This window comes from Hippopotamus amphibius, chromosome 2 (genome assembly GCF_030028045.1).
Source record: "Hippopotamus amphibius kiboko isolate mHipAmp2 chromosome 2, mHipAmp2.hap2, whole genome shotgun sequence".
Taxonomy (NCBI): domain Eukaryota; kingdom Metazoa; phylum Chordata; class Mammalia; order Artiodactyla; family Hippopotamidae; genus Hippopotamus; species Hippopotamus amphibius.
In genome coordinates this window covers 227,688,345-227,711,507 of record NC_080187.1, presented here as the reverse complement: position 1 = coordinate 227,711,507, position 23,163 = coordinate 227,688,345, and the positions used below count along the sequence as shown (strand labels likewise).

The 23,163-nt window shown below is 36.5% G+C and overlaps 2 protein-coding genes and 1 non-coding gene across 11 annotated transcripts in view; 2 read left to right on the top strand and 1 right to left on the bottom strand.

Annotated features, from left to right (window-relative positions):
* NEMF (nuclear export mediator factor) overlaps nt 1–16,937 on the top strand; it is a 56,423-nt gene extending 39,486 nt beyond the window's left edge. Inside the window, exons 24-34 of one of the 4 annotated variants that reach the window (XR_009051482.1) lie at nt 1,084–1,126; nt 1,272–1,321; nt 3,449–3,602; nt 8,644–8,721; nt 8,875–9,072; nt 10,294–10,326; nt 11,094–11,194; nt 11,294–11,337; nt 11,420–11,499; nt 15,171–15,275; nt 16,582–16,937. Coding sequence is in view for 2 of the 4 variants with exons in the window: in XM_057723766.1 (XP_057579749.1) it covers nt 1,084–1,126; nt 1,272–1,321; nt 3,449–3,602; nt 8,644–8,721; nt 8,875–9,072; nt 10,294–10,326; nt 11,094–11,194; nt 11,294–11,337; nt 11,420–11,607 (889 nt within the window). In the remaining 2 variants the exon portion in view is untranslated. Of the gene's footprint in view, nt 1–1,083; nt 1,127–1,271; nt 1,322–3,448; nt 3,603–8,643; nt 8,722–8,874; nt 9,073–10,293; nt 10,327–11,093; nt 11,195–11,293; nt 11,338–11,419; nt 11,608–11,769; nt 12,938–15,170; nt 15,276–15,414; nt 15,550–16,581 lie in introns of those variants that run through there. The other 3 variants (XR_009051481.1, XM_057723767.1, XM_057723766.1) reach the window with 3 other exon arrangements.
* The window catches only part of KLHDC2 (kelch domain containing 2), a 52,827-nt gene that overhangs the window by 28,397 nt on the left and 1,267 nt on the right, over nt 1–23,163 (bottom strand). For 4 of the 6 annotated variants that reach the window (XM_057723768.1, XM_057723769.1, XM_057723770.1 and 1 more), the window contains 12 exons: nt 21,568–21,647; nt 19,753–19,870; nt 17,309–17,424; nt 16,931–17,012; nt 16,683–16,766; nt 16,084–16,164; nt 15,949–16,007; nt 15,422–15,531; nt 14,950–15,022; nt 13,791–13,878; nt 13,642–13,694; nt 12,591–12,628 (listed from right to left, as the gene is read on the bottom strand). In XM_057723768.1, coding sequence (XP_057579751.1) covers nt 12,591–12,628; nt 13,642–13,694; nt 13,791–13,878; nt 14,950–15,022; nt 15,422–15,531; nt 15,949–16,007; nt 16,084–16,164; nt 16,683–16,766; nt 16,931–17,012; nt 17,309–17,424; nt 19,753–19,870; nt 21,568–21,647 — 982 coding nt within the window. Of the gene's footprint in view, nt 1–11,499; nt 11,637–12,590; nt 12,629–13,104; nt 13,416–13,641; nt 13,695–13,790; nt 13,879–14,949; nt 15,023–15,421; nt 15,532–15,948; nt 16,008–16,083; nt 16,165–16,682; nt 16,767–16,930; nt 17,013–17,308; nt 17,425–19,752; nt 19,871–21,567; nt 21,648–23,163 lie in introns of those variants that run through there. The other 2 variants (XM_057723773.1, XM_057723772.1) reach the window with 2 other exon arrangements.
* LOC130847260 (small nucleolar RNA SNORA11) lies at nt 18,186–18,310 on the top strand. Its single transcript, XR_009052043.1, has one exon. It is a non-coding gene; the product is annotated as a small nucleolar RNA SNORA11 (small nucleolar RNA).

Below are 23,163 nucleotides of genomic sequence, written 5' to 3'. Positions count from 1 at the left end.
CCAGGTAAAGAATACCATAGCTATAAAAGCTTTATTACTGGAGTAGTTAAGAAAGGTTTAGGAGGGCTTCGCTGGTGGCGCAGTGGTTAAGAATCTGTCTGCCAGTGCAAGGGGACATGGGCTCGATCCCTGGGCCAGGAAGATCCCACATGGCAGGGAGCAACTAAGCCCATGCACCACAACTACTGAGCCCATGTGCTGCAACTACTGAAGCCCACGAGCCTAGAGCCCGTGCTCCACAACAAGAGAAGCCACCACAATGAGAAGCCTGCACACTACAATGAAGAGTAGCCCCCGCTCGCCACAACTAGAGAAAGCCCGTACACACCAACGAAGACCCAATGCAGCCTAAATAAATAAATAAACACTGAAATAAGTCTTTAAAAAAAAAAAGGCTTAGGAGTCAGACCAGTATTGAGTCTCATAGTGTCCTTGGGCAGGTGACTCAATGTCTAAGCTTCACTTTTCTTCTTGGTGAAAATAGAATGGTACCCGCCTTCATAGGGTTTTGGTGAAGGTTATATGCGTGTAAATTGTAGCTAGCAGTGCCTGGCACATAGTAAGTGTCTAGTACATGTCAGCTATTTAAGAATATATTTTAAAGTGAGATAAACAATTTGATTTTTTTTTATGTATATAAATTTATTTATTTATTGGCTGCATTGGGTCTTCATTGCTGCTCACTGGCTTCCTCTAGTTGTGGTGAGCAGGGGCTTCTCATCACAGTGGCTTCCCCTGTTGCAGAGCATGGGTTCCAGGCGCGCAGGCTTCAGCAGTTGTGGCATGTGGGCTCAATAGTTGTGGATCACGGGCTCTAGAGTGCAGGCTCAGTAGTTATGGCTGCGGCATGTGGGATCTTCCTGGCCCAGGGCTCGAACCCGTGTCCCCTGTATTGGCAGGCGGATTCCCAACCACTGAACCACCAGGGAAGCCCATGATTATTTTTCTAATTTTACCAAATTTGAAAATTTGTAGGATTGCCAATAATTAATTAATAAGAGTATGATATGGGAATGTTTTGGGACTTTGTAAATGATTCCCTTTTACAGGCTAGTGGACTCTCCTTTCTGTTTGTTTCCATAGGTCCCTCCAGAAACTGGTTTCAAGAGAGGAATCTTCTAATATGGTAAAGTTTTTTTTCAAAGTTTTATGAAGAACATCACGTCCTTCTCAATAAATAGACTAATTTTCTACTTTTTAATTTTAACTTTTGAAAATTAACAGTAGTGACATTATTGTTTGTATTTGCTTTTTTGTTTTAATTTTAATAGAATGACAGTAAATCACAGAGCCGGAGGCATTTGTCAGCCAAGGAAAGAAGGTAAGTATATTTGTGTTATTTAACTGAAATGCATCTATTTTTTTTTTAATTAGCAATTCCGTTATGACAGATCATTTGACTGTTCTAAAGGCCTCCCTTGTTAAAATTACCAAGATTTAGCATAAATTTTGTTTAGTTTTTCATATATCATTCTAATAGGTTTTTCTCTTTTAGGGCCCCAGTCTGCCACTGTAATCAGTGAGATAGGTCAAGTAACACAAGACCAGACCTTTTATTACATAAATATGTACAGTAATAATGGCAGTGTATTAAATAGGCAGGCCAATTCTAGGATAATATTGACAGAAATAAACAGGAATACAGGCATATTTAATTTTATTGTGCTTTGCACATATGGTTTTTTTTTTTTTTTTTTTACAAATTGAAGGTTTATGGCAGCCCTGCATGGAGCAAATCTGTCGGCACCATTTTTCCAGCAGCATTTGTTAACTTCATGTCTCTGGGTCTTATTTTGGTAATTCTTGCAATATTTCAAACTTTTTCATTATTGTATTTGTTACGGTGATCTGTGATCAGTGATCTTTGATGTTACTGTTGTAAAAAGATTATGACTCACTGAAGGCTCAGATGGTGGTCAGCATTTTTTAGCAATAAAGTATTTTTAAGTTATGTACATTGCTTTTTTTAGACATATTGCTTTGTACACTTAATAGACTACAGTATAACTTTATAAGCACTGGGAAAACAAAAAATTCATGACTCGCTTCACTGCAGTATTCACTTTATTGCAGAACCTGCAGAGATCTGAGGCACGCCTGTACTGAAATTAGGAAATTCTATGCAAGAGGAAGACCTGGGGTTTTTTCCTTGTCTTTTCTTTTTCTTTAATATAGTAGGGCTCAGAGGTGAATAGAAAAAGAGGAAGAATGAACGGGACAACTAAGACAACTACTGTAGAGTGAAAAAGACTACAACTAGTAAAGTACCCCAGAAAGAGGCTGGGTTGGAATGGATAATAAGCCCTTTTGTTTGAGAAATATAATCATTATATTATAAACAATGACAGAAGACTCTCTGAGTACATGGTATTATGCTAGATACTGAGTACACAGAGTTAAAATATAAAGTTTGTACCTTCAGGAAGCTTTTGAGTCCTGGATTCAGGAAATAGTCATAAATCTATAAATAGTATTATCTGAAAGTGATACGTTAGTTCAGGAGTAGAAATTTACTGTGAGTTTGGGTGTTTTGCGAAATACCATCAGAAGTTTATACCTTGAGGATATAGCAGGATCTTAGGTAAATGAAGTTAAGAAGATCAGAGACTCCAAAGAGAATTAGTATGATCAGAGCGGGAGGAGGTGGTGCGTATTTGGAAGTAATATTCAGGGTGCTTTGGGGAAATGATTGAGGTGAAAGGGATGGAATGTTCATGTTTGTGAACTGGTAGATGATAAAATTGGGAAAGTGAGATTGGACCAACAGTGGAGAACCTAGAATAACAAGCTAAGTGTTTTGAACTTACCCTGAAAGTGATGTGAGGAGGACTTCTGGAAGATTTTGAATGGGAATGTGACTTAGGTAAACAGTTATGGAAAATTAATCTAGAAGTTCATGTAGAACAGATTATGGGGGAAATACGGAGGAAGTCTGGGTAGTAAGTGATAAAGACCTGGACTTAGGGCAGTGACATTGGGAATAGAAGAGATCACACATGAAAAATATGACAGTAACAGAATTTTCCTTTCCTCTTTAATCTGCTTAATTTTTAAATCCACTTATTCTGCTAACCAATCTACAAATGTTTTATTGAATACCTAACATCTGCCAAGGCCATGCTGATACAAAGACTACAAATCCCAGTGCCTGGCCATCAAGGTGTCGAGGGACTACATGTGGCTCCTGAATCAGGATAAGTCAGGGATGACAGTATGTTGAGCCTGGATGACAGCAAGAATGATAAATGCACGAGAGTAAAATTTTTTGGTTTTTCTTGTGTGATGACTTGCCCCTCTTGTGTACTTACTGCAGCCTGGTGATGACAAGTTAAGCAGAAGCCACGATCTCATAGATTGCACGCTCTCCTCCCCGTGTAATTTTTTAGGGTACTAAGAACATAAAATTCTAAGGTAAGAAGTAGATGTTTCTGTGTCATTTATATCTTAGGGAAATGAAGAAGAAAAAGCTTCCAAGTGACTCAGGGGATTTAGAAATGATAGAAGGGAAGGACAAAGAAAAAGAAAATGCTCTACACATTGAAACTCATCAGAACACAAGCAAAAATGTCCCGCCTGTGCAGCCAATGAAACGAGGACAGAAGGTAATACACATTTGGGGTGAGCTGTTAAAGTTAGTACTATATGATTCACAAATGATGTCTTGAGGTTCCTCTTAAGTTTTTAAAGTTTAAGTGAAACAGAAGATGTAGATGAAAGAATAATCATGTATGAATTCTTTTGAAAATTAGTTGAAAAGATACAGTGTTTAGGGAACATAGAGATCACTGTTCTGTTCTTTTAAGATCATCTATACAGAAGCTTTCATGTTACGTAGAAGAGGAATAGGAGATTGTGATTTATTTGCCAGAGACTCTCAGCAATGCTGGTCTCAATGGGTAATTTAACTTAGTAGTTTTTCAATTATTAATGCAGTTTTGGGTACAGTTCTTCCATATTTTATAAAGATAGGGGAGGAAGGAAAAGGTAGTGGATATAGACTATACTTTAAAAAATGTAGCAGTGTAAAGAGATTGTGAACTGATGTATAGGTGTATCTCCAAAAAAATTAAATTTCCTTACAGAGAATGGACTGGAGAACTCGAGGTATGGGAGGGGGCGGGGGGTGAAGGGGAAACTGAGACGAAGCGAGAGAGTAGCACAGACATATATATACTACCAACTGTAAAATAGTCAGTGGGAAGTTGTTGTATAACAAAGGGAGTCCAACTCGAGGATGGAAGATGCCTTAGAGGACTGGGGCGGGGAGGGTGGGGGGGACTCGAGGTGGGGGGGAGTCAAGGAAGGGAGGGAATACGGGGATATGTGTATAAAAACAGATGATTGAACCTGGTGTACCCCCCCCCAAAAAATAAATAAATAAATCAAGGAGAAAATAAAAAAAAAAATTAAATTTCTTTGAAATCTTAATAAAGATCACGTTTTATCTTTCTTCCATCCATAGTAGTCAGAATTTCCTGTGCTTTTTTCCAGTGGGCTTCATATAAGTGAAATGATATACTATACATATGGTAGGGAAGAAATCAATTCATATTAATATGTAAATTCAACATGAAGTCATTCAAAAAAGAATTGAGATTTTAATTAACTGGATAAAGTAGTTCTAAAGTTCAGTTGAAAGAGTAAATACCAGAGAATAGCTAAGGAAATCTTGAAAAAGAAGATTAAGGAATGATTTCCCTACTAAGTAGTAAAACATTTACTGTTAGAATTATTAAAACAGTATGGTATTAACAGAGGAGCAGCCAGATAGAAAAGTGAAGCAGAATAAAATCGACACAGAACCATAAATTATGTATTTTAAAATTTAGTATTTTATAAAGTATTATTACAGATTGGGAGGGTATGAAACATTAAAAGTTAGTGGCTAGTCATGTTTTCAAAAATACTAAAGTAAATATTAGGTGGAGAAAAAAGAACCATCAATAAAATTGAAAGACAAATGGCAAATGAGGGGGCGGGGCAGGGACCAGAGAAATGCTGATGTGAACACGGGGAGTTTTTTCACCCTTGAAATTAACAGGTAATGTGTTGAGTCATTCAATAAAAGTCTGAATATATACCATGGGAATTTCCATCAGGAGTCCTAATGATGCATCTACCCTCTGACCCAGCAATTCTTTTTTTTTTTAACATTTTTTTTTCTAAACACATTTAACATGCAAAAACATGAAAAGACAATTGTTACAATAACTAAATTTAAATCTTAAGAAAATAAAATAGCAAATAATAGCCATCTTGTTATAATAAAAATTGATTTATTCAAAATTGAGAAATTCTAATTCTAATGCTCACGTCACTCTTTTTTTTTCCAGCAAATCTTATTTTTAGAAATTCATCCTAAAAAAATCATATGTATGCACGAAGGATATTCATCGATTTTTTTTTTTTGGCCTCGCCATGGGGCTTGCAGGATCTTAGTTCCCTAACCTGGGTCCTTGGCAGTGAAAGCGCACAGTCCTAACCATTGTACCGCCAGGGAATCCTCATAAGTTGATGTTTATAATTGCAAAAAAAATCTGAAAAGAATCACAAATGCCTAATAATATTAAAATAACAAAAAATAACATGGTGCATTTATATAATGAAATATTCTGAAGATAGTTTAAGTTCCAAGATGAATCTTGATGGAATTTTTATTAAAATACATTAACTTCTTAGATAATTTTGTGGAGAACTATCATCTTTACCATGTTGAGTATAACTTTGTGAACGTGGACTATAAGTACATAAGAATATTTTATATTCCTCAACAAAGATGCATTTCCCTTTAGAGTCTTGTACATCCTATCTGCTCCTGCTTATAATTTGTCTTACTTTTTGTAAATGGTATATTTTTAAAACTTCCACTTCATAGTTTTTATTTGCTGGTATATGGAAAGACCATTTTCATGTGTAAATCTAGTATTAGGCAATCTCATTGAATATTTAATATTTCATCTATAGATGAAATTCAAGCAGTCACTGTCTGCAAATAATGGCTTTTCTTCTAATCTTAATATCTATTATTGTTTTTCTCATGTTTCTTGTACTGGCTCAAACATCAATACACTGTTGCATAAAAGTAACAATAGCATGCCTCTTTGTTATACATTAAAAGGATTATTTCTAAAACTTTAAACATCGTAGGACGTTTCTTGTGGATTACTGGTAGATATCCTTTGCAAAGGGCTAGTTTTATTATGATGAGTTAAATTTTATTGTTTTTTCTGCATCAATTATTTTTCTCCCCTTAATGAGTTAGTGTGGTAAATTACTTAAGAAAATCTCTTAAACTGGCCCCTAATACTGTCCTTACCTGTTTTGGGAAACTAGGGGATACCAGCCTCATAAAGTAAGTTTGGTACTTTTCCCTTTTTCTGCTCTCTAGTACTTTGTGTAAAATGGAGATTGTTCCTTGTAATTTTTTTTAGCAATTGCTTATAAATTGCTGGGCCTGATATTTGGGAATATATGGGTAGGTTTTAAAGTTCTTATTAAATTTTGTTAGTGATTATAGGTTCATTCAGGTTTTCTGTTTTTTTCAAAGTTGGTTTTCCTAAGTTATATTTTCCAAGAAACTGTTTGTTTTTTGGGTTTTCCATTTCTTGGTTCAATTTATTGGTAATATTGTTCATTTTATTCTCAGGGTTTTTTTGTTTTTTGAGGTATATGTACATATAGTAAAATGCACAAATCTTTTTAGCTTTTTTTTTTTTAATTATTTTTATTTTTGGCGGCACTGAGTCTTCATTTCTGTGCATGGGCTTTCTCTAGTTTCAGTGCATGGGCTTCTCAGTGTGGTGGCTTCTCTTGTTGCAGAGCACAGGCTCTGGGTTCACGGTCTTCAGTAGTTGTGGCACACGGGCTTAGTTGCTCCACGGCATGTAGGATCTTCCCCAACCAGGGATCAAACTCATGTCTGCTGCGTTGGCAAGTGGATTTTTAATCACTGTGCCACCTGGGCAGTCCTTAGCTCAGTTTTTACATGCACATATATTTGTGAAACCACCACCCAGAACAAGACACTTGAATGTTTATATTACTCCAGAAGGCTCACTCTTGTCCCTTTCTAAATAGTATCCCCACCAGAAAAAAACATCATTCTTAGTTTAAACACTGTTGATTATTTTGCCTGTTTCTAAACTTTATGTAAAAAAGCAATCATATTGTACATATTCTTTTGTCTGGCATCTTTCACTCAGCCTTCTGACTCATCTATGTTGTGTGTGAAAGTTCATTTGCATCACTAAATAGAATTCCATTGATGAATCTGCCACAATTTCTGTGTTGTATTGTTGATAATTGAAGACCTGTATCTTTTAGGTTCACAAGTATGCATTTCTGTTGTATATAGCTAGGAGTGGAAATGCTTGGTTATAGCACACATGTTGTGTCTGGCTTTAGTAGATATTTCAGTTTTCCAGAGTACCTGTACCAGTTTCCCACGAGGCAGTGTAACGGAGTTCCAGTTGCTTCACATCATCACTGACATTTGGTAGTGTTAAGGTTTTTTAAGTCATTCAGGTGTGTATATATTGAAATCTTAATTTGGCTTAAAAAAGTTGGATTGTCTAGCTTTCTCACTGATTTATAGGAGTTCTTTGAAATCCTGAATACACATCTTCTCTTGGTTATGTGTATTACAAATACTTTTCATGTTTTGAGACCTGCTTTTTCACTTTTATAGTAGTAGTTTTTTTGTAGTGTTTTTTTGACGTGGACTTTTTTTTTTAAAGTCTGTATTGAATTTGTTACAATATTGCTTCTGTTTCATGTTTTGGTCTTTTGTCAGTGAGGCGTGTGGGATCTTAGCTCCCGCAGCCAGGAATCGAACCCGCACCCCCTGCATTGGAAGGCAAGTCCCAATTGCTGCACCGCCAGGGAGGTCCCTGTAGCAGTGTTTCTGATGAGCAGCATTTGTTCATTTTAATGCAGTCTGACTTGTCAGTCTTTTATAGTTAGTAGTTGTTTTGTGTCATGTTTAAAGAAATCTTTAAAATTTTAGAAAATTTGTTATTTGGGCCCTAGCTAAGACTAGTGAAGATAAAAGTCTTTGGAGGTAAAGCCTGTACAACTATAGTTTTAAAAACTGCTTGGGTGATTTGGATGTGTACCCAGAGTAAAGAATCAGTAGTATAACTGATAAAATTCAAAGTATTAAGAGCCTCTACAATAAATGCCCAGCTGAGCTTTGCTGCCTTGTTTCCTCTTCTTCCTGTACATGTGTATCCTGATGCCAACCAAGTGCAATAACTTTACCTTATAATCTTGCTGATCCTGTATTCCTAGGTACTATGAATCTTTCAGTTTTGCTTTATTTCTTCTCTACAATACTTGCTCAAGCTGAAAAAAATGTCTTCTTTCTATAAATTACCTTAGAAGTAAACTTGTTTGCACTTAGAATATTTTGCATTAGTATGTCCTCACTCTTCTGCATATCTTCTTTTTCCACCAGATGGTAAATTGTTGGAAGGTGAGGACTTTGGTTTATCCATCTTTATAGACTCCATATTGTTTGTTATAATAGTGCCTTACTCAATAAGCATTTTTGACAGAATTAAAGAAACACTTTCTCTTTACAAACATGTGTTGACATTTTTTTTACTGCTAAATTTTTCCAGTCAAAATTTTTTTATTTTGTAGAGTAAAATGAAAAAAATGAAGGAAAAGTACAAGGACCAAGATGAAGAAGAACGTGAGCTCATCATGAAATTGCTGGGGGTAAGTAACATCTACAAACATTTTCTTCTTTTGATTTTCAAGGGGCATCCAGACCACTGCCTTTCATATGCTTTGCATTCAATACTTTGGTAAAATATTGACAAAATTGAAAATACTGACAACATTAACTGTTTTTCCCTCTATGAATTGAAGTCTGCAGGTTCAAACAAAGAAGAAAAGGGGAAGAAGGGGAAGAAAGGTAAAATAAAGGATGAACCAGTGAAGAAACAGCCCCAGAAACCTAAAGGTGGGCCAAGAGTGTCAGACAGCATAAAGAAAGAAACTCTATCCCTTGAGGTTACAACTCACGAGTTACAAGACTTGGCTGTAGATGATCCACATGACGACAAGGTAAGGCTACCACACATGTGGGCTTTTGCTTCTTAATTAGGTGACCAACCATCCCAGGGTTCCCAGGACATAGGATGTATAGTGCTAAAACCAGGATGAGTGGTAACTCTATTCTTAATGGAAAGTCATCTTAGAAAAAAAAAAAAAATACAACCTAAAAGACTAAAATTGCAGTATATAAGCATAAAAATGGCAGTGTTGACAGCTCATAACAAGTTTATCACAAGCCATTAAAAATTTTTATGGAGAGGCTAAATTCTGGTGGGAACTTAGTTAAAATGAAACATAATTAGGATCATCTTGATGATGAGTGGGAAATGAACTTGCAGTTTTCTAGGGTTTTCTATAAGAATATAAATTATATTATGTTACATGATGATGAACGGGGCGACACAGTGTGAGACGTTAACAGTTTTTCCAGTTAAAGACAGTTACCTAATTGTTCTGTCATCTCAGTACAAAAGCCCAGCCTTACATATATCTTCTTGCATGAATACACACATCTTTTTGAAATTCTGAACAAAGGACTTATTGTTTTATAAATTTGTAAAAAAAAAAAAAAATTTCGTTTCACCATTTATGTTTATTTATGGCAGTTAGAGCTTTGGTTGTGATTGTGCGCTGTTCAGTGCAGGCGATGCTTACAGGGATCCTAAGTGTATCGCTGTTTTCTTTTTTCCCTGAACAGTGTTGTTTAGTAATATTAAAATTCATTTTTGGCCTCAAAATTCTATACTATTTATTCTGTAAACCCTAGACTCAGATATTCAGAGGTGTTAATTATGAATGTTCTTTCACCAGTAGATTATCTTCAGATTTTTTAATGTGAATAAGCAAATAAAATTAAGCTTATCTTAATATAAGCTTACTTTTCTTAGGAAAAATTCATCCTGAAACTACTGAACTAGCAAATAAAAGTTCTTTTCACCAGAATTCTCCATTTTCTTTCCCCCTGGCAAACCTATCAAGCTTATTTGTCACTTTAAATTACCCTAATAGCATTCACTGCTTTAGCATATATTCTGTGGAAGTCTTTTTTTTTTGAAACTTTAGGGAAACAACCCTTTTTCTCTTTGGCATTGCTTTCTGATGTATCAGACACACATATTCATTTACTCACAGTCTTATTTATCACTGTTTCTTTCTCCTCATAGTTTTTAATGGTGTGGAATTTCAACTTAAGTTATAACTGACTTTTAAAATTTTCTATGTTTGGAACAGGAAGAGCAAGATCTGGACCAGCAGGGAAATGAGGTATGATTTTGTGTTAGGGTTCCTACTATAACACTGACTGCAATCCAGTTCCCAGAATGTCTAACTAATTAAAACTTAAAAGGCTAAGAAAAGATTACAAGCTCTGAAGTCACACATTGTGGGTTTGAATCCCAACTATACTATATATATAACTACAACCTTGGAAACATCCTTTGCACCTCAGTTTCCTCTTCTGAAAAATGGGGATAATAATGGCCCCTACAGAAACTAAGATAATGTATATAAAGCATTTAGAAAAGTTCATGGCATACAGTAAGCACTAACTGTACCAAGTGTTTTGTCCTGAATCTAAATTTACCCACGTTTTTACGTACATATGGGTAATCACGTAGGCAGCCCACAAAAGGGGAACTCTCAGAAGCCGCAGCAGTTCTCCCTGAGAACAGGCGTGAGAGGAGGCGGTGCCAGCCCAGGCTCTCCTAGCGCTGGCACTGTCCGCATTTGGGGGTGAATAATTCTCTGTTGTGGGGAGTTGTCCCATCCCTGGCATCTGCCCACCAGTACCTGTCCAGTAGTATTCTGTTTCCTCCCCCAACCCAGCTTCAGTTGTGACAACCAAAAATGGCTCCAACAAGGTTTTTTCTTCCTTTTTCTTAAATGTATAGGTGCCATTTTGAAAATTGTCATTAAGACTGTATATCAGAAAATGATAACATATATTGATTCTGACAGTGTTTTATTAGAGTTTTCCTTTTTTAGGACTGGTATAAATTACTTTTATAATTGCTATTGTTTTCCCTTTTTAGGAAAACCTGTTTGACTCTTTGACAGGGCAGCCACATCCTGAAGATGTACTCCTGTTTGCCATTCCAATATGTGCCCCATACAATACCATGACAAACTATAAGTAAGTCATCATGAGTTTACTCAAACAGCTGCCACAACACTGACTTAACGAATCATTTTGTAACCTCTGTTTAGTAACACATGCAATTCCTTTTTAAAGATACAAAGTGAAACTTACTCCTGGAGTTCAGAAAAAGGGAAAAGGTATTTAAAATCTCTTCTTGAATTATGATTTTAAACATTTCTTGACTGAACAGAAGTAGATTCTTCTATTTTCTATTTACAGCTGCAAAAACAGCCCTGAATAGTTTCATGCATTCCAAAGAAGCAACCGCAAGAGAAAAAGACTTATTCCGCAGTGTAAAGGTAAAGTATTCCTCTAGAACTCTCTGGAGATTGGTGGTGCAATTAAAAATGTTGGCAGTTGTAATTCTCTATTTTTGTTCTTGCTTTGTTAGTAGATGGAAGCTATAGCTATTATTTTGATAGAAAATCCTGTTTTGCTAGAAGCAATATAAAATAAGTGAAATCATTTCAGGTGAAAATTTTAGAAATGCCATTCTTTTGACAACAGACATTTAAGTGTCATAAAAGAAAATATGACTGTGAAGATATTCAGCAATTTTTTTTTTTTAGGACACGGATTTATCAAGAAACATTCCTGGCAAAGTGAAAGTGTCTGCACCCAATCTTCTGAATGTAAAAAGAAAATAGCTGAAATGAAATCCTAAAATATTTGAGAAGAGTCAATTTTATAGCCTTTTGGAAGTTCAGAGATGGAAACATCATGTAACAAGACTTCCACATTTAAAAATGAACTAAACATTGCCTTGTTGTATTCACCAAAAGGACTTATTCTTGTTTTTTTTTTTTCCAGTTTTATAGAGAGGAAACACTGTCTATGAGAGGATTTCCTAAAATATTTGTGGACAGCTAAATGGCTAATTGTATACATCTGTAGTTATCCTCCTACATTTTCTTGAAATTTGGGAGGTTAATACTAAGTATTCATTTCATGTTGTAAAGAAATGGAATAGTTAAGTGGCTCAACTGCTTAAGACTATTGACTTGGTAATCTATTGTATATAACGTCTAATAGATCTACTACAGGCCAGTCACAAGTTTTTTTTTTCCTGGTGGGGGTTGGGGGTGGTTAAACATTTAAGATTAAGTGTTGAAAAACCCAAAAAGTATTGAAAGAGTAGACTTTCTTCTCCCTTTACTCGCATTAGATCAGATTTTAAATACAAATCATTTCCATGACTTACTTAATAACACCTAGAAAAAATTGGTGTTGATAATTTCGACACATTTATACACCTTTACTTTTCATCTTAATTTCTTCTTTGTAATCTCATTCAGCTCTGTAGCATTTGATTTTTCACCTCTAGTAATTATCAGTAGCATGTTACAGAGTATCTTAACCTATAATATCATAAGTGCAGTTTCAGGCTTACCACTAAAGACTCCTGACCCAGCTTTCTTCTTCTGTCTCCTAACAGAATGGAGAATAAAGTTATACATTATTTCCATTCTTCATGAGCTGTTACTTTAAAAATAATTAGACAACAGCTGCCTAGAGTCAACATGAGCACTTGCCCCAGCCCCTACACCAAAGCATTAAGGTTAAGGTACTGAACAGCTGTTGGTCCTTCCAAGGTTTCTTTTACCGGCTTAGTCCTGTCAAGAATATTTTTCCTTTTGAAATTATTGTTTAAAAACAAACAAAAAAACCCTTTATGTAGCCTAGTGTTGTAAACACAACATAATAGACTACTCATGCCATTAAAAAAAGTCTACAATATTAATGTCTTTAAAAATAACTTCACCATTTTGATAGTGGTAAGAATAATTAGTATAATGTTTCTATAGATATATATCCTGATGTTACCAAATAGTAAATTATATAATAACCTTTCCCTGGGGTAAAAAGCCCAAGTATTAACTTACGTTTGTTTTAATAGAAGACAGTTACTGGTGTTAAATACATTTATTGTAAACTTTAGACACAAAAATAGGTTCTCTAGGCCATTCACATGCACACTAAAGCTAAAAAGCTGCAAGCTACAACAATGCATCTAATTATGCACACGATGTCACTCTGATGTTTACAGAATTGCTGTCCATGCAAGTGGTCAGAGGCATTGTCTATGAAGCCTTAAGATCCAGAAGTGTTGTTACTACCAAACCTCTGATTAACACTGTGAAGTAAGTGTTTTGGAAGGCAGTTCCACGAGTTGGCTAACATTTCTTTAAAGCAAATGACTGCTTCTAAGCTTAGCCTGAAAGTGGACAAAGAAAGAGAAAAATGATTTCATTTTACTGTTTAGAAGTACACTCACTTGAAGAACTACCAAAAAAGAAAAAGCACTTTAAAGATTTTCATAGGAACTGGATAGTTTTATCGATGAAGGCCCGTTACTGCCCTTAAATTATCTATAAACCTGTTTTACAAGAGCACTGAACTGTTTAAGAAGCAACTTAAGTACTGAGTAAAAAGTTACTTACCTTACAAGAGATTTTGGTTGAACTGAAAATATAAGTATTTCATTACTGTGTGCCTAAAAAAATAGACATGAATAATACATTAAAAGTACTTCACGAGAAAGTTTCAGCAATATTATGAAGTGTCCTTTAATAAAGGGTAGTGTACTTACAGCTCTGTGATGGACAAGAAGGTTATTGGCACACCCACCAAACACAATGACTTCTCCTTCATCACTGGCACAAGCTGTATGCCATAATCTGCATTTAAAACAGAAACTTTTGAAGTCACCCCAAATACCAAACTGATCATTTATATTATAGATGATGAAATAAAGACGAAAGATCTTTAGCACAGACCAAAACATAATGGTGAGACGCAATTATCTCAAGGAAAAGTAGCAAAAGCTAGAAAAATCAATGTCTTTTATCTGGATGTTATCATTTTATCCCTCTGGTCCATTCCTAATTTATGCAATGAGGAGTTTGAACTGAATGGTCTGGTCGCTAGGTTTTTGTTAGCAATAAAAGCCTTACAGGAGATGAGTGGTATATGCCCTCTCCTTCTTCCTCTTTTCACAGGCAGGGCCAGTTGGCCTTACACAAAACATCTGAGGGATAATGACTCTGCCTGAGTGAACAAAGTGTCTTCAGGCCTGATAACTCTATGGAGAGAATATTTGTGCCAAATGACGTCTTAGTGACATGACTGTACTTAGGTTAGAGGCATGGGGAAAAATGCAAATCCAAATGTGCTTGGAACACTAATTTTGACTACATCATTTTCTTCAGCTGTATTTGTAACAATTCTTTTTCAGATTAACAAGAAAAACAACTATCAGTGTTTTAATAGGCTCTTTTTTGGACAATTTGACTTCTTAATCTTTGTTATACAGCACAACTGCAAATCTGACTGAAAGTTCTTGATTCCCTCTCCCCCCCCCATAAACATTCTTTAGGGTTTTGAAATTCTCTCCTTTCCAGTTTCTCCTTTTTTTGATGACAGACCTAGAAACAGTTCAACTCACTTGGCTAAGGAGCTTGAGTATAAATTTTAACGATGTCAGTAATTTTATGATGAAGCAAAAATCAAAATCCAGCCCTATTTTTCATACACAGATGATGGAAAAGAAAGCACTGAGACTAGGGTAACACTGGTTTTCTTTTCTTTCAAAAGGTACGACGTTAAACCTTAGTGAATGCTAGGGTTTTTGTAATAAGAATGATGAACTGAATGCAGCCAGTCGAATTTCCTCAGTCATTACCATTCCTGTACATCTCTATGGACTTCATTCATTCAGCATAAGAATTAACCTTTTAAATAGTTCATACCTTGGTTTTTCAGTATAGGGATGATTAAACTGTAACCATTCATTCTTACTGATGCAGTAAGTCCAGGCATCACCTGATTGAAGCAAAGAAAAAGAGCTATGAAGTATGTTATTCTGTCCATGTGACATTGATATTTAAGGAGCATGGCTTCAGTAAGAACGGTAATAAATCGGATTTTGAGTAGATACAGAAAGTATATTTCCTTTTTTTTTTTCCTGCAGTTAACCAAGTAAGCCCTTTACATGTTACAGCCCTTTAGCAGGGCAAAGGGCTCCACGTCATTATCTTATTGGACTGATAGATGCGTCATATGAAAACAATTACAGGTATGGTATAGGATCAAAGTTAATAGTAAACCTTCTAACCAACCCTATAGCCCTCCGATAAATTTAGAATACTGATTTTTTTCAGCTATTTATATATTATTTATGAGTGATATGTAATAATTTTTAAATATTTTTGAAGTACTTACTTAGTGGCTGTTTATCCGTGGTAAATCCTCCAAAGAGAAAGAGATGATCTGAAGAAACTGGTGTTAGTGAGTGCCAAGATCGGCCGACTGGGCACGTGCCCTGCGGAATTCTGAAAACAATAGCTGAGTTACAGTATCTTGTTTAAAAGCCGCAACTGTATGTAATGCAGAGAAATGCTGAAGAAGTTTTCTTTAAAAATTTATATGGAATTTTGAAAAGAGACTTTAAAAAGGCTTCTTGGTATTAACAACTACATGCTTTAGAATGAACTATTTTCTTTGAAGGAAGAATCATCTTTAGATCTTTTCTTCTCAGTAAACACTGAGCACATGCTATGTGCCAGGCACAGTTATGGGAACTGAAAACTTAAAAATTCCTTCTTTAAGGATTTAATGATCTTGTTTACTTAAATTCATAGTTACAGAAAATGTAAGCAAGGACATTATATACTAATAATAGAAAGGGAAAAATCCATTGAAATTTTTTTGAAAAACTTTTCTAAATAATTATCTAAAATGATACCTACAGTTCATTCCACTCCCATGTATCCAGATTAAGATAGTGAAGATCATTCATTCTAGCATCCTAAAAAAGGATAATTAACTAGTTATCATTTTGAATAATTCAAAAGCAAATCACTGAAACTGTTTTATATACTTACTCGGTATCTTCCTCCAAACACAAAGCCTTTGTTTCCAACAGTTGCACAGGCATGGGCAGCACGAGGTGAAGGTGCTTTACCCTAGTAAAGTCATAAAAGCAGTTAAATAAATACGAGAATGTTTTATAAATACCAGAAAGAGTCTTCTCTGGACGCAGGATGAGAATGTGCAAGACATCTGAGCTTTAAACTGAAGTGCAAACTTGTAGTAAACAGCAGTACTGAAGGCTGACTACCAAAACTGGGAATTTTTGAGATACATTACTGAAGGGGCTGGTTAATAGAATGCTTGCTTGCTTTACTTTTATCTTTTAAAATAAAAGCTAGCATATTATGTGACATCTGTGTCAGAGGAAAAAGAAATCTAATATTTGAGTAACTTAAATTCCAGTCCAGCACTAGGTCACTTATTTAATTACAAACAATACCATGTTAACAGCTATTAGACAGTAGATGCTGGGCTAGTCTGTACATTCATTAAACTTTTTTGAATTTTAGACTCCTTGGAGAATAGTGAATTGTCAATTTTACACCACGTGCCAACTCCCCTTCCCCTAAGCAGCCTTGCCTCAAGGATTCGTTATTCTTCAGGAACTCACAGCAGTTATAGGCTGGCTCCAGGTCAGTGTTTCAGTGTCTAAGATGTGTACATGATCATTCCATCCTCTTGGATGACTTGAATTCTATGGAAAATAAATAAGAATCTGAGTTATTTTATAAATAATGTTTGTAAAGTCATATAGCCTTTGGTTTATTAACAGAGCAAAATGAACAAAGCTAACAGCGAACAAAATGTATTATTGTGACAGACTAAGTAGGCCATATGGAAATATGAAACTTCACTTACCCAAAAAGATGTTTCATCAAATTCAAAAGTTCCCAATACTTTATCTTCAGGTAAATATCCATACCCTCCAAAAAATATTAACCTGTTTGATAAAAAAGCAAGACATTAAAAATTCAAACATCCACAGGATACAAGAGATTTTTTTGCTTTGTCATATTCCATGAGTTGAGAAGGCACACTTGAGTATATAAAAATACTTTTTCAAATAATAATGGCTAACATGGCTAACAGTTATGTCTTAGGCGCTTTACCATTAATTCACTTAATCCTCATGGGCCCTCGAAGGCACGTTCTATGGTTACAATGGCTATTGGTTAATGATACTTGAATGCAAAGCACTTTACACATAAAACCCCAAACCTAGTGCTGCTAACTCACTTGTTTTTATATACCCAGACACCGAGTTTGTCCTTTGATGATGGAGGAACTCCTTGGCAGTCAATTCTTTCCCAATGTAATACTCGGTCTGTAGACCTTGAATCCAGCATGTAGAACTGTCAGAAGCAATGATTTCAGTTAGATTTGGTTACGTGAAAGAAATTCAACCTTGGCATTTAATTTTACTGCATTTATGCTAATAAGAATGTCATCTAATTCAGTATTACTAAAAGTGTAACTGCAGAGTGGCTGCCAGTCTGCAAAATGTTAACTGGTCTGAGTCTAGATTAAGAAATTTCTGCCAGGATGTAAATTACATAAGTCACTGAGCACGCTGTTTAGTTCAGCTTATTTTCTTCCCATACCACACTTTTTGATGAAGGAATAGAAAGTGTGTTGATTTACATTCTTTGCCTTAGATAGGCACTTTGAGTTGTACTGAGCTATGGGTATCAAGATGGTATTACGAAAAAAATCAGACTTAGAAATTCATCTTCAAACTCAATTTAACAAACATGTCTTAAGTGCCTACTTAACTGTAGGAGCCAAGGATACATCTTAAAAGATTAAGTATTCGTCTATCTTTCAAAGGGTTCACAGCCAAATATTTAAATAAATCTGACTTTTTTTTTTTTTTTCACTTAGACTGCTAAAGCTTCCTTTCCTCCACCCAAGTCATTTAACTACTACCATTTCTCTGACCACTCCCCTAAAGCCACAGCTTCTCTTTTTCCCAGGCTTTCTCATGTTGTATCAACAAGTTAGTTTTCTCCTCCTTGGCCCTGAAAAATACATGGCTCAATTACGCTACAACAGTGCCTCACAAAACCCTTTAGGCATAGAACCCTTTCTTCAAACCAAATCTTAAGCAAAAGCCTAAATATAAAAATAAGGGCCTGGAGAAATGGCTCCTCTGTTTACAACATACCCAGATGGAATCTGGGTTCATTGTGACAACGGGCACAAAGCTGGTGGCCTTCCTATGAACAAATGCCCATACGTGTCCCCCTGCACCTCCACGCAGCTGCTGGGAAGGACCCGTGGGACAGGGCTCAATACTGGAGAAAAGATACAGTATTTAGTGGGGAAGTTTGCCACCTAGAGCTTGTCAGGTCCACGCATGTCTTACAAAGGCTTTGAATGTCTCTTTTCAAGGAAAAAGAAAAGAAAAATAGACTCCAACTATGTGCCATCTGGAAGAGGCAAAACTGTGGAGACAATAAAAAGATCAATGGTTGCCAGGAGTTTGAGGGGAGAGGGAAGATGAGTGCACAGAGTACAGAAGCCTCTGTGAGCGGTGCCATGCTGTGTGGCATTATAATGATGGATATATGTCATCATTCTTGTCCAAGCCCGTAGGAGGCGCACCACTACTCAAAGTGAACCCTAGGTGAACTGTGAATGAAGGAATCAAAATAAAAGTGGGGCTACATTTGTTAAAATGCAGGCAGAAGGGGCAGTCTGGAGCCTGCCTGACACCATATGCTCCTCTCACAGGTGTCCCAAGGCATCTCAAAGAAATCCCTAGCGTTCCTACGAGCTGCACCAAATCACGTGGCATTTCTAAGAACAAGACATATTTGCTTACACCTCTGCATCATGGTACCTACCTCTATCTTGGCTACCCCTTCCAATTGTATGATTCCATTCAAGCATCACCTCTTAGGTGAAGACTTTTCATTTTTCTGTTCCTCTTTCCTACCAAACACAATGGTGAGGAATCTTTTCCAGATTCAACAGTATTTACTGAGCTGTTATTGTGAGCCGAATCTGAGTTTCTCTTTATGATGTGCTACTGAAATCATTTACTTATGTGTCCCTTCTAGAATGTGAGCTCCTAAAGGCGGGGACAGTATTGTTCATTTCTGTCTCTCCAGTATCTAAGCCAGTGCTCAGCATTAAGGTGCTTACTAAGTTGCCAAACAAATGAATTTTTAAGAGTCTCCCTGTATCACATGCACCTTTCTGACTGCATCTGTCTCTTACTGGCCTGAGAGAAAAACTGATACTTTTTTCCTATTTGGGAAAGATGTAGACTAAGTCTGAACAACAGTATCTTATGGTGGCACCTTATAGGAATGTACAGTATATAAAATTTTGTCAGTTAATTTCTCCTTATGACTTTTTGAGCTGTGGCCTGTGAAATTTTACCCTGCCCCCACCCCCCCACCCTTAACTGCATCTTGTTTTCACTTAGTATACGAATATTCGTCTAATACTCCAGGGTTCTAAGAGAACAAGTAGCTGTAAAAAACACAAAGAAAAACAACCTAGGAAGTTACTGCACACGCCTTACCAACCAAAGCTGATCTTCCAGCTGGTAGACAGAAATACTAAAATGCACACTTACACCACAGTCAAGGACACATATGTTTTAACTGGAACAGGAAGTTGTCTGAAAAAGAACAAAGGTGCCTTGAACCGTCGTCCTTAGAAACACTAACCTTATTCGTATTGCCTCTTGAATGGTGTCCTCCAAACAAGTACAGCACCTGGTCTACACACACGGCACAGCTTCCTGACATAGAAGGAGGGACATCACCCTCAGTGTTAATTTTTTTCCTGAGGGGGAAAAAACAATGTAAATAAATTTCCCAGAAAATCTATTCATTCCTCGTCTAATTCTATTCCCACAATAAAAGGAAAAAGTAAAATAAGCGGGCTGAGTAGCTATGTCGAGGGTCTTTTCTAGCTCTGAAATTAGTTAAGAGAATGAACCCATCCCTCCCACAGGCTGTGACAGCAGGTGTTACACGTGGCAGCACAGGAGGTTCTAAAAGCCAATGTATCATATTTTATTATCCTGGGAGCAAACCATCTTACATATCTCAAACTAAATTGTTTGCTTTTCTACTTACTTGGCCATAAACGATGGTTTTGTTTTTGAGTGGGCCAAGAACCCAAAAGGAAAAAACTTCACTATCTCAGTCCTGACACATTAATAGGTGTTTTAATTCAGTCACCACTTAGCCGTTTAAATGAATCTGATTCGGACCTTGTGTAATACTACAGACTGTCAGGTGGTGTCTGCTACAGGCCAGTCACTCCTCTGAGTGCTCTTTACATGTTTTAACTCGTTCTGAGTCTGAAAGCGAATCTGAATCAAGAAGCTAATAATTCTAAGATTCAAAATATTAATACGACACTCAAGGTCTTGTGCTCAGAATATCACGTTATCTATGTTAAGATTTAAGTTTTTTGTTTGTTTGGTTTTTGGCCTGTGCCATGTGGCATGCAGGATTTTAGTTCCCTGACCAGGGATTGAACCCGTGCCCCCTGCAGTGGAAGTGCAGAGTCTTAACCACTGGACTGCCAGGGAATTCCCAAGCTTTAAGTTTTGACAGGCTTATTTTGTAAAATTCCTCATGGGGATGAATTGTTAAAATATATATATATATATATATATATATATTTTTTTTTTTTTTTTTTTTTAGAATTTCCCTATTAAAGGAATACTATTATAAATGTCCAATTCTCTAGAAAAAGGTCATCGAACAGCTAGATTAACACTGACTGGCTATGTGCAAAAATAATCCTGGTTTATTTTTAGTTGACCTCTTAAATCAAGTGAAACTATTCTTCTAGTTCTGAGATCTCTAATATGCTTAAAATATGTACTGCACAGAGTTTTCACAAAGCAAACCATAGGGAAGACTGCTCTATAAATCCCCAAACATGGCCAACCCAGTATTTTGAAAATCACATTAATTCTGCTAAGAACATACTCGAGTAATACTGGTATGAAACTGGCAAAAGGTCCTTTCAGAATATCCCCAGTTTGTATGGAAAGCAAATTTAATTTTGTTTTTTTAGGCAAAACATGGTATTTCAAAGAGATCTGCATAGAAATTTTAATATTAGAGCTCATTAAAATAGAATACTACCTTTATTTCTAGCAGATACAATCTAGAAATTTTCTCATTCAAGGTACCACATAACAGAAGATACAACATCTTTATTATATTTCCATTCCAGGATCTGAAGCCTCTACCTCTTTAATACTACTGTAATACTTGACAGCTCTGAACAGAAATTTCTTCAAAGATCATAAAAGCATCTAGTAATTACTGAACTACTGAAGAGCCGTGAAAGTATCTAAGCTTAGCAGCTAAGCTAAACTAGCGGAACACTGTTTTCAGAATATATAGATAGTTTAGCATCATTAAGTACTTTTACTCATTAGTATGAGTTTTACAGAGTATGTTTTTGTTTGCAACCTTATTTGGATTTTTAGTCCCCCTCATAATAGCCACAGTTACCATCTTCCAGTCTCCATGTTGTAGATCCAGAGTTCTTCTCTAGGCAGATAAAAGTCATACAATCCTCTGACTTGATTACTCTGAGAAAAAAGCAAAAAAAAATTGCAAATAAAAAAATAATTTATATTTTAAGAGGCACTACTGTATATTTTCTCATATGTATGTTATTTGAGATACTGAGAGTTATGAAAAGTTAAATAGATTTTAACAGTTCTATCAAATGCACAGTCCTCCCTGCACCATGCCACATACTCTAAGGTAATGCTTAATATAGACAGCCCACAATTAAAAATTTTAATACAGCAGTTGCAGTGGTGCAGGAAGTTAAGAGATCTCCAGGTCATCTCTAAGGCCACTTTATCTCGAACAGCCCAGGCACCAAATCTCACTTGCATGACTTCATGAGAGATTACCTGTGCCATGGTCGGCAGGCTAAAGCAAGGTCTACCTTGAAAGTACCTGATCCATACTAACAGGCGATGCAGAGTTTTCTAGCCATTTTTCCCTTTCATCCATTCATTCTCTACCGAGAAGCAGGGAGGGCTGAACTGCAAATATTAAGTCCTTGTGCAAAATTTTAAGTTCCTTGTTCTGCTCCATTTCCCTTCAGGTAACAGACTAAGCTTACCATATGCCAGAACTGGCTAAGTGCTATCCACGGAGTGCTTTATTTAATCCTTACAACAACTGTAAAAAATAGCTGGTACAGGTTCTTCAGAGAGGTAATTTGCCCAAGCCTACTTAGGAAGGAATGGTGGAGCCAGGATTCCAGCCTCCTTTCCCTGAATTTGGAACTTCAACCACTGCCTGCCCTCTCTAGTCTTTGAACCACCCTGGCCTCTTTCTGAACAATGTCGATATACAGTAAACAACTGCAGTTCACTGAAATGGATGTCAGAGTCTTACAAGCTTGACTTGTTACACAGAGTGGAACAGCTGGCCATATAAACATTTCTCTTTCCACTCTACCACTTATGAAAGGAAAGGCTGGAAGCAAGATAGCAGGCTGACCCAGAGTACATCGGTCTGGCTGGAGGAGGAAAACTGACTTCTGTGTAGTTTACTGCCATCAAAACAGTCTCCAAGGGCTTCCTGTTTGTGGTACTGTCAGGATTCTAGCCAAAACGTGGCGGATGGCCTGTTTTGGAGCTGCCAGCCTACTTCATTGATGATGCTTCACCCTGCCTCGGCCCTAGGCATCCAGGCCCTCCACAACCCAGCTTCAGAAATCCTCCACCCCGACAAGCCTCCTCCCCACCCTCCTTCTTTGTGAAAAGTCCCATTCCCTCAATACTGCTGATTTTTACAACTAGGATTACAAATAAAGTAGTTTAGACTTAAGATGAACAGGTTTACTTTTCTCCAAGGGAATTATTTACATTTTAATGAAGGTCACCACATACCTGGTCACTTTCCTCCTACCAAATACCCTCCTCTGAACACCTATTCATTCGAGGCTGGGGAAAACATTCCAGATTAATTAGGACTGGCAAAAAGGAGCCAAATGAAGTCATCAGGACAGCGTTATCCCATCTATCTTTCAAGAGTCATCTCAAAAATGGTCAACTACGATCGTGTCAACTGTACCATACGCTG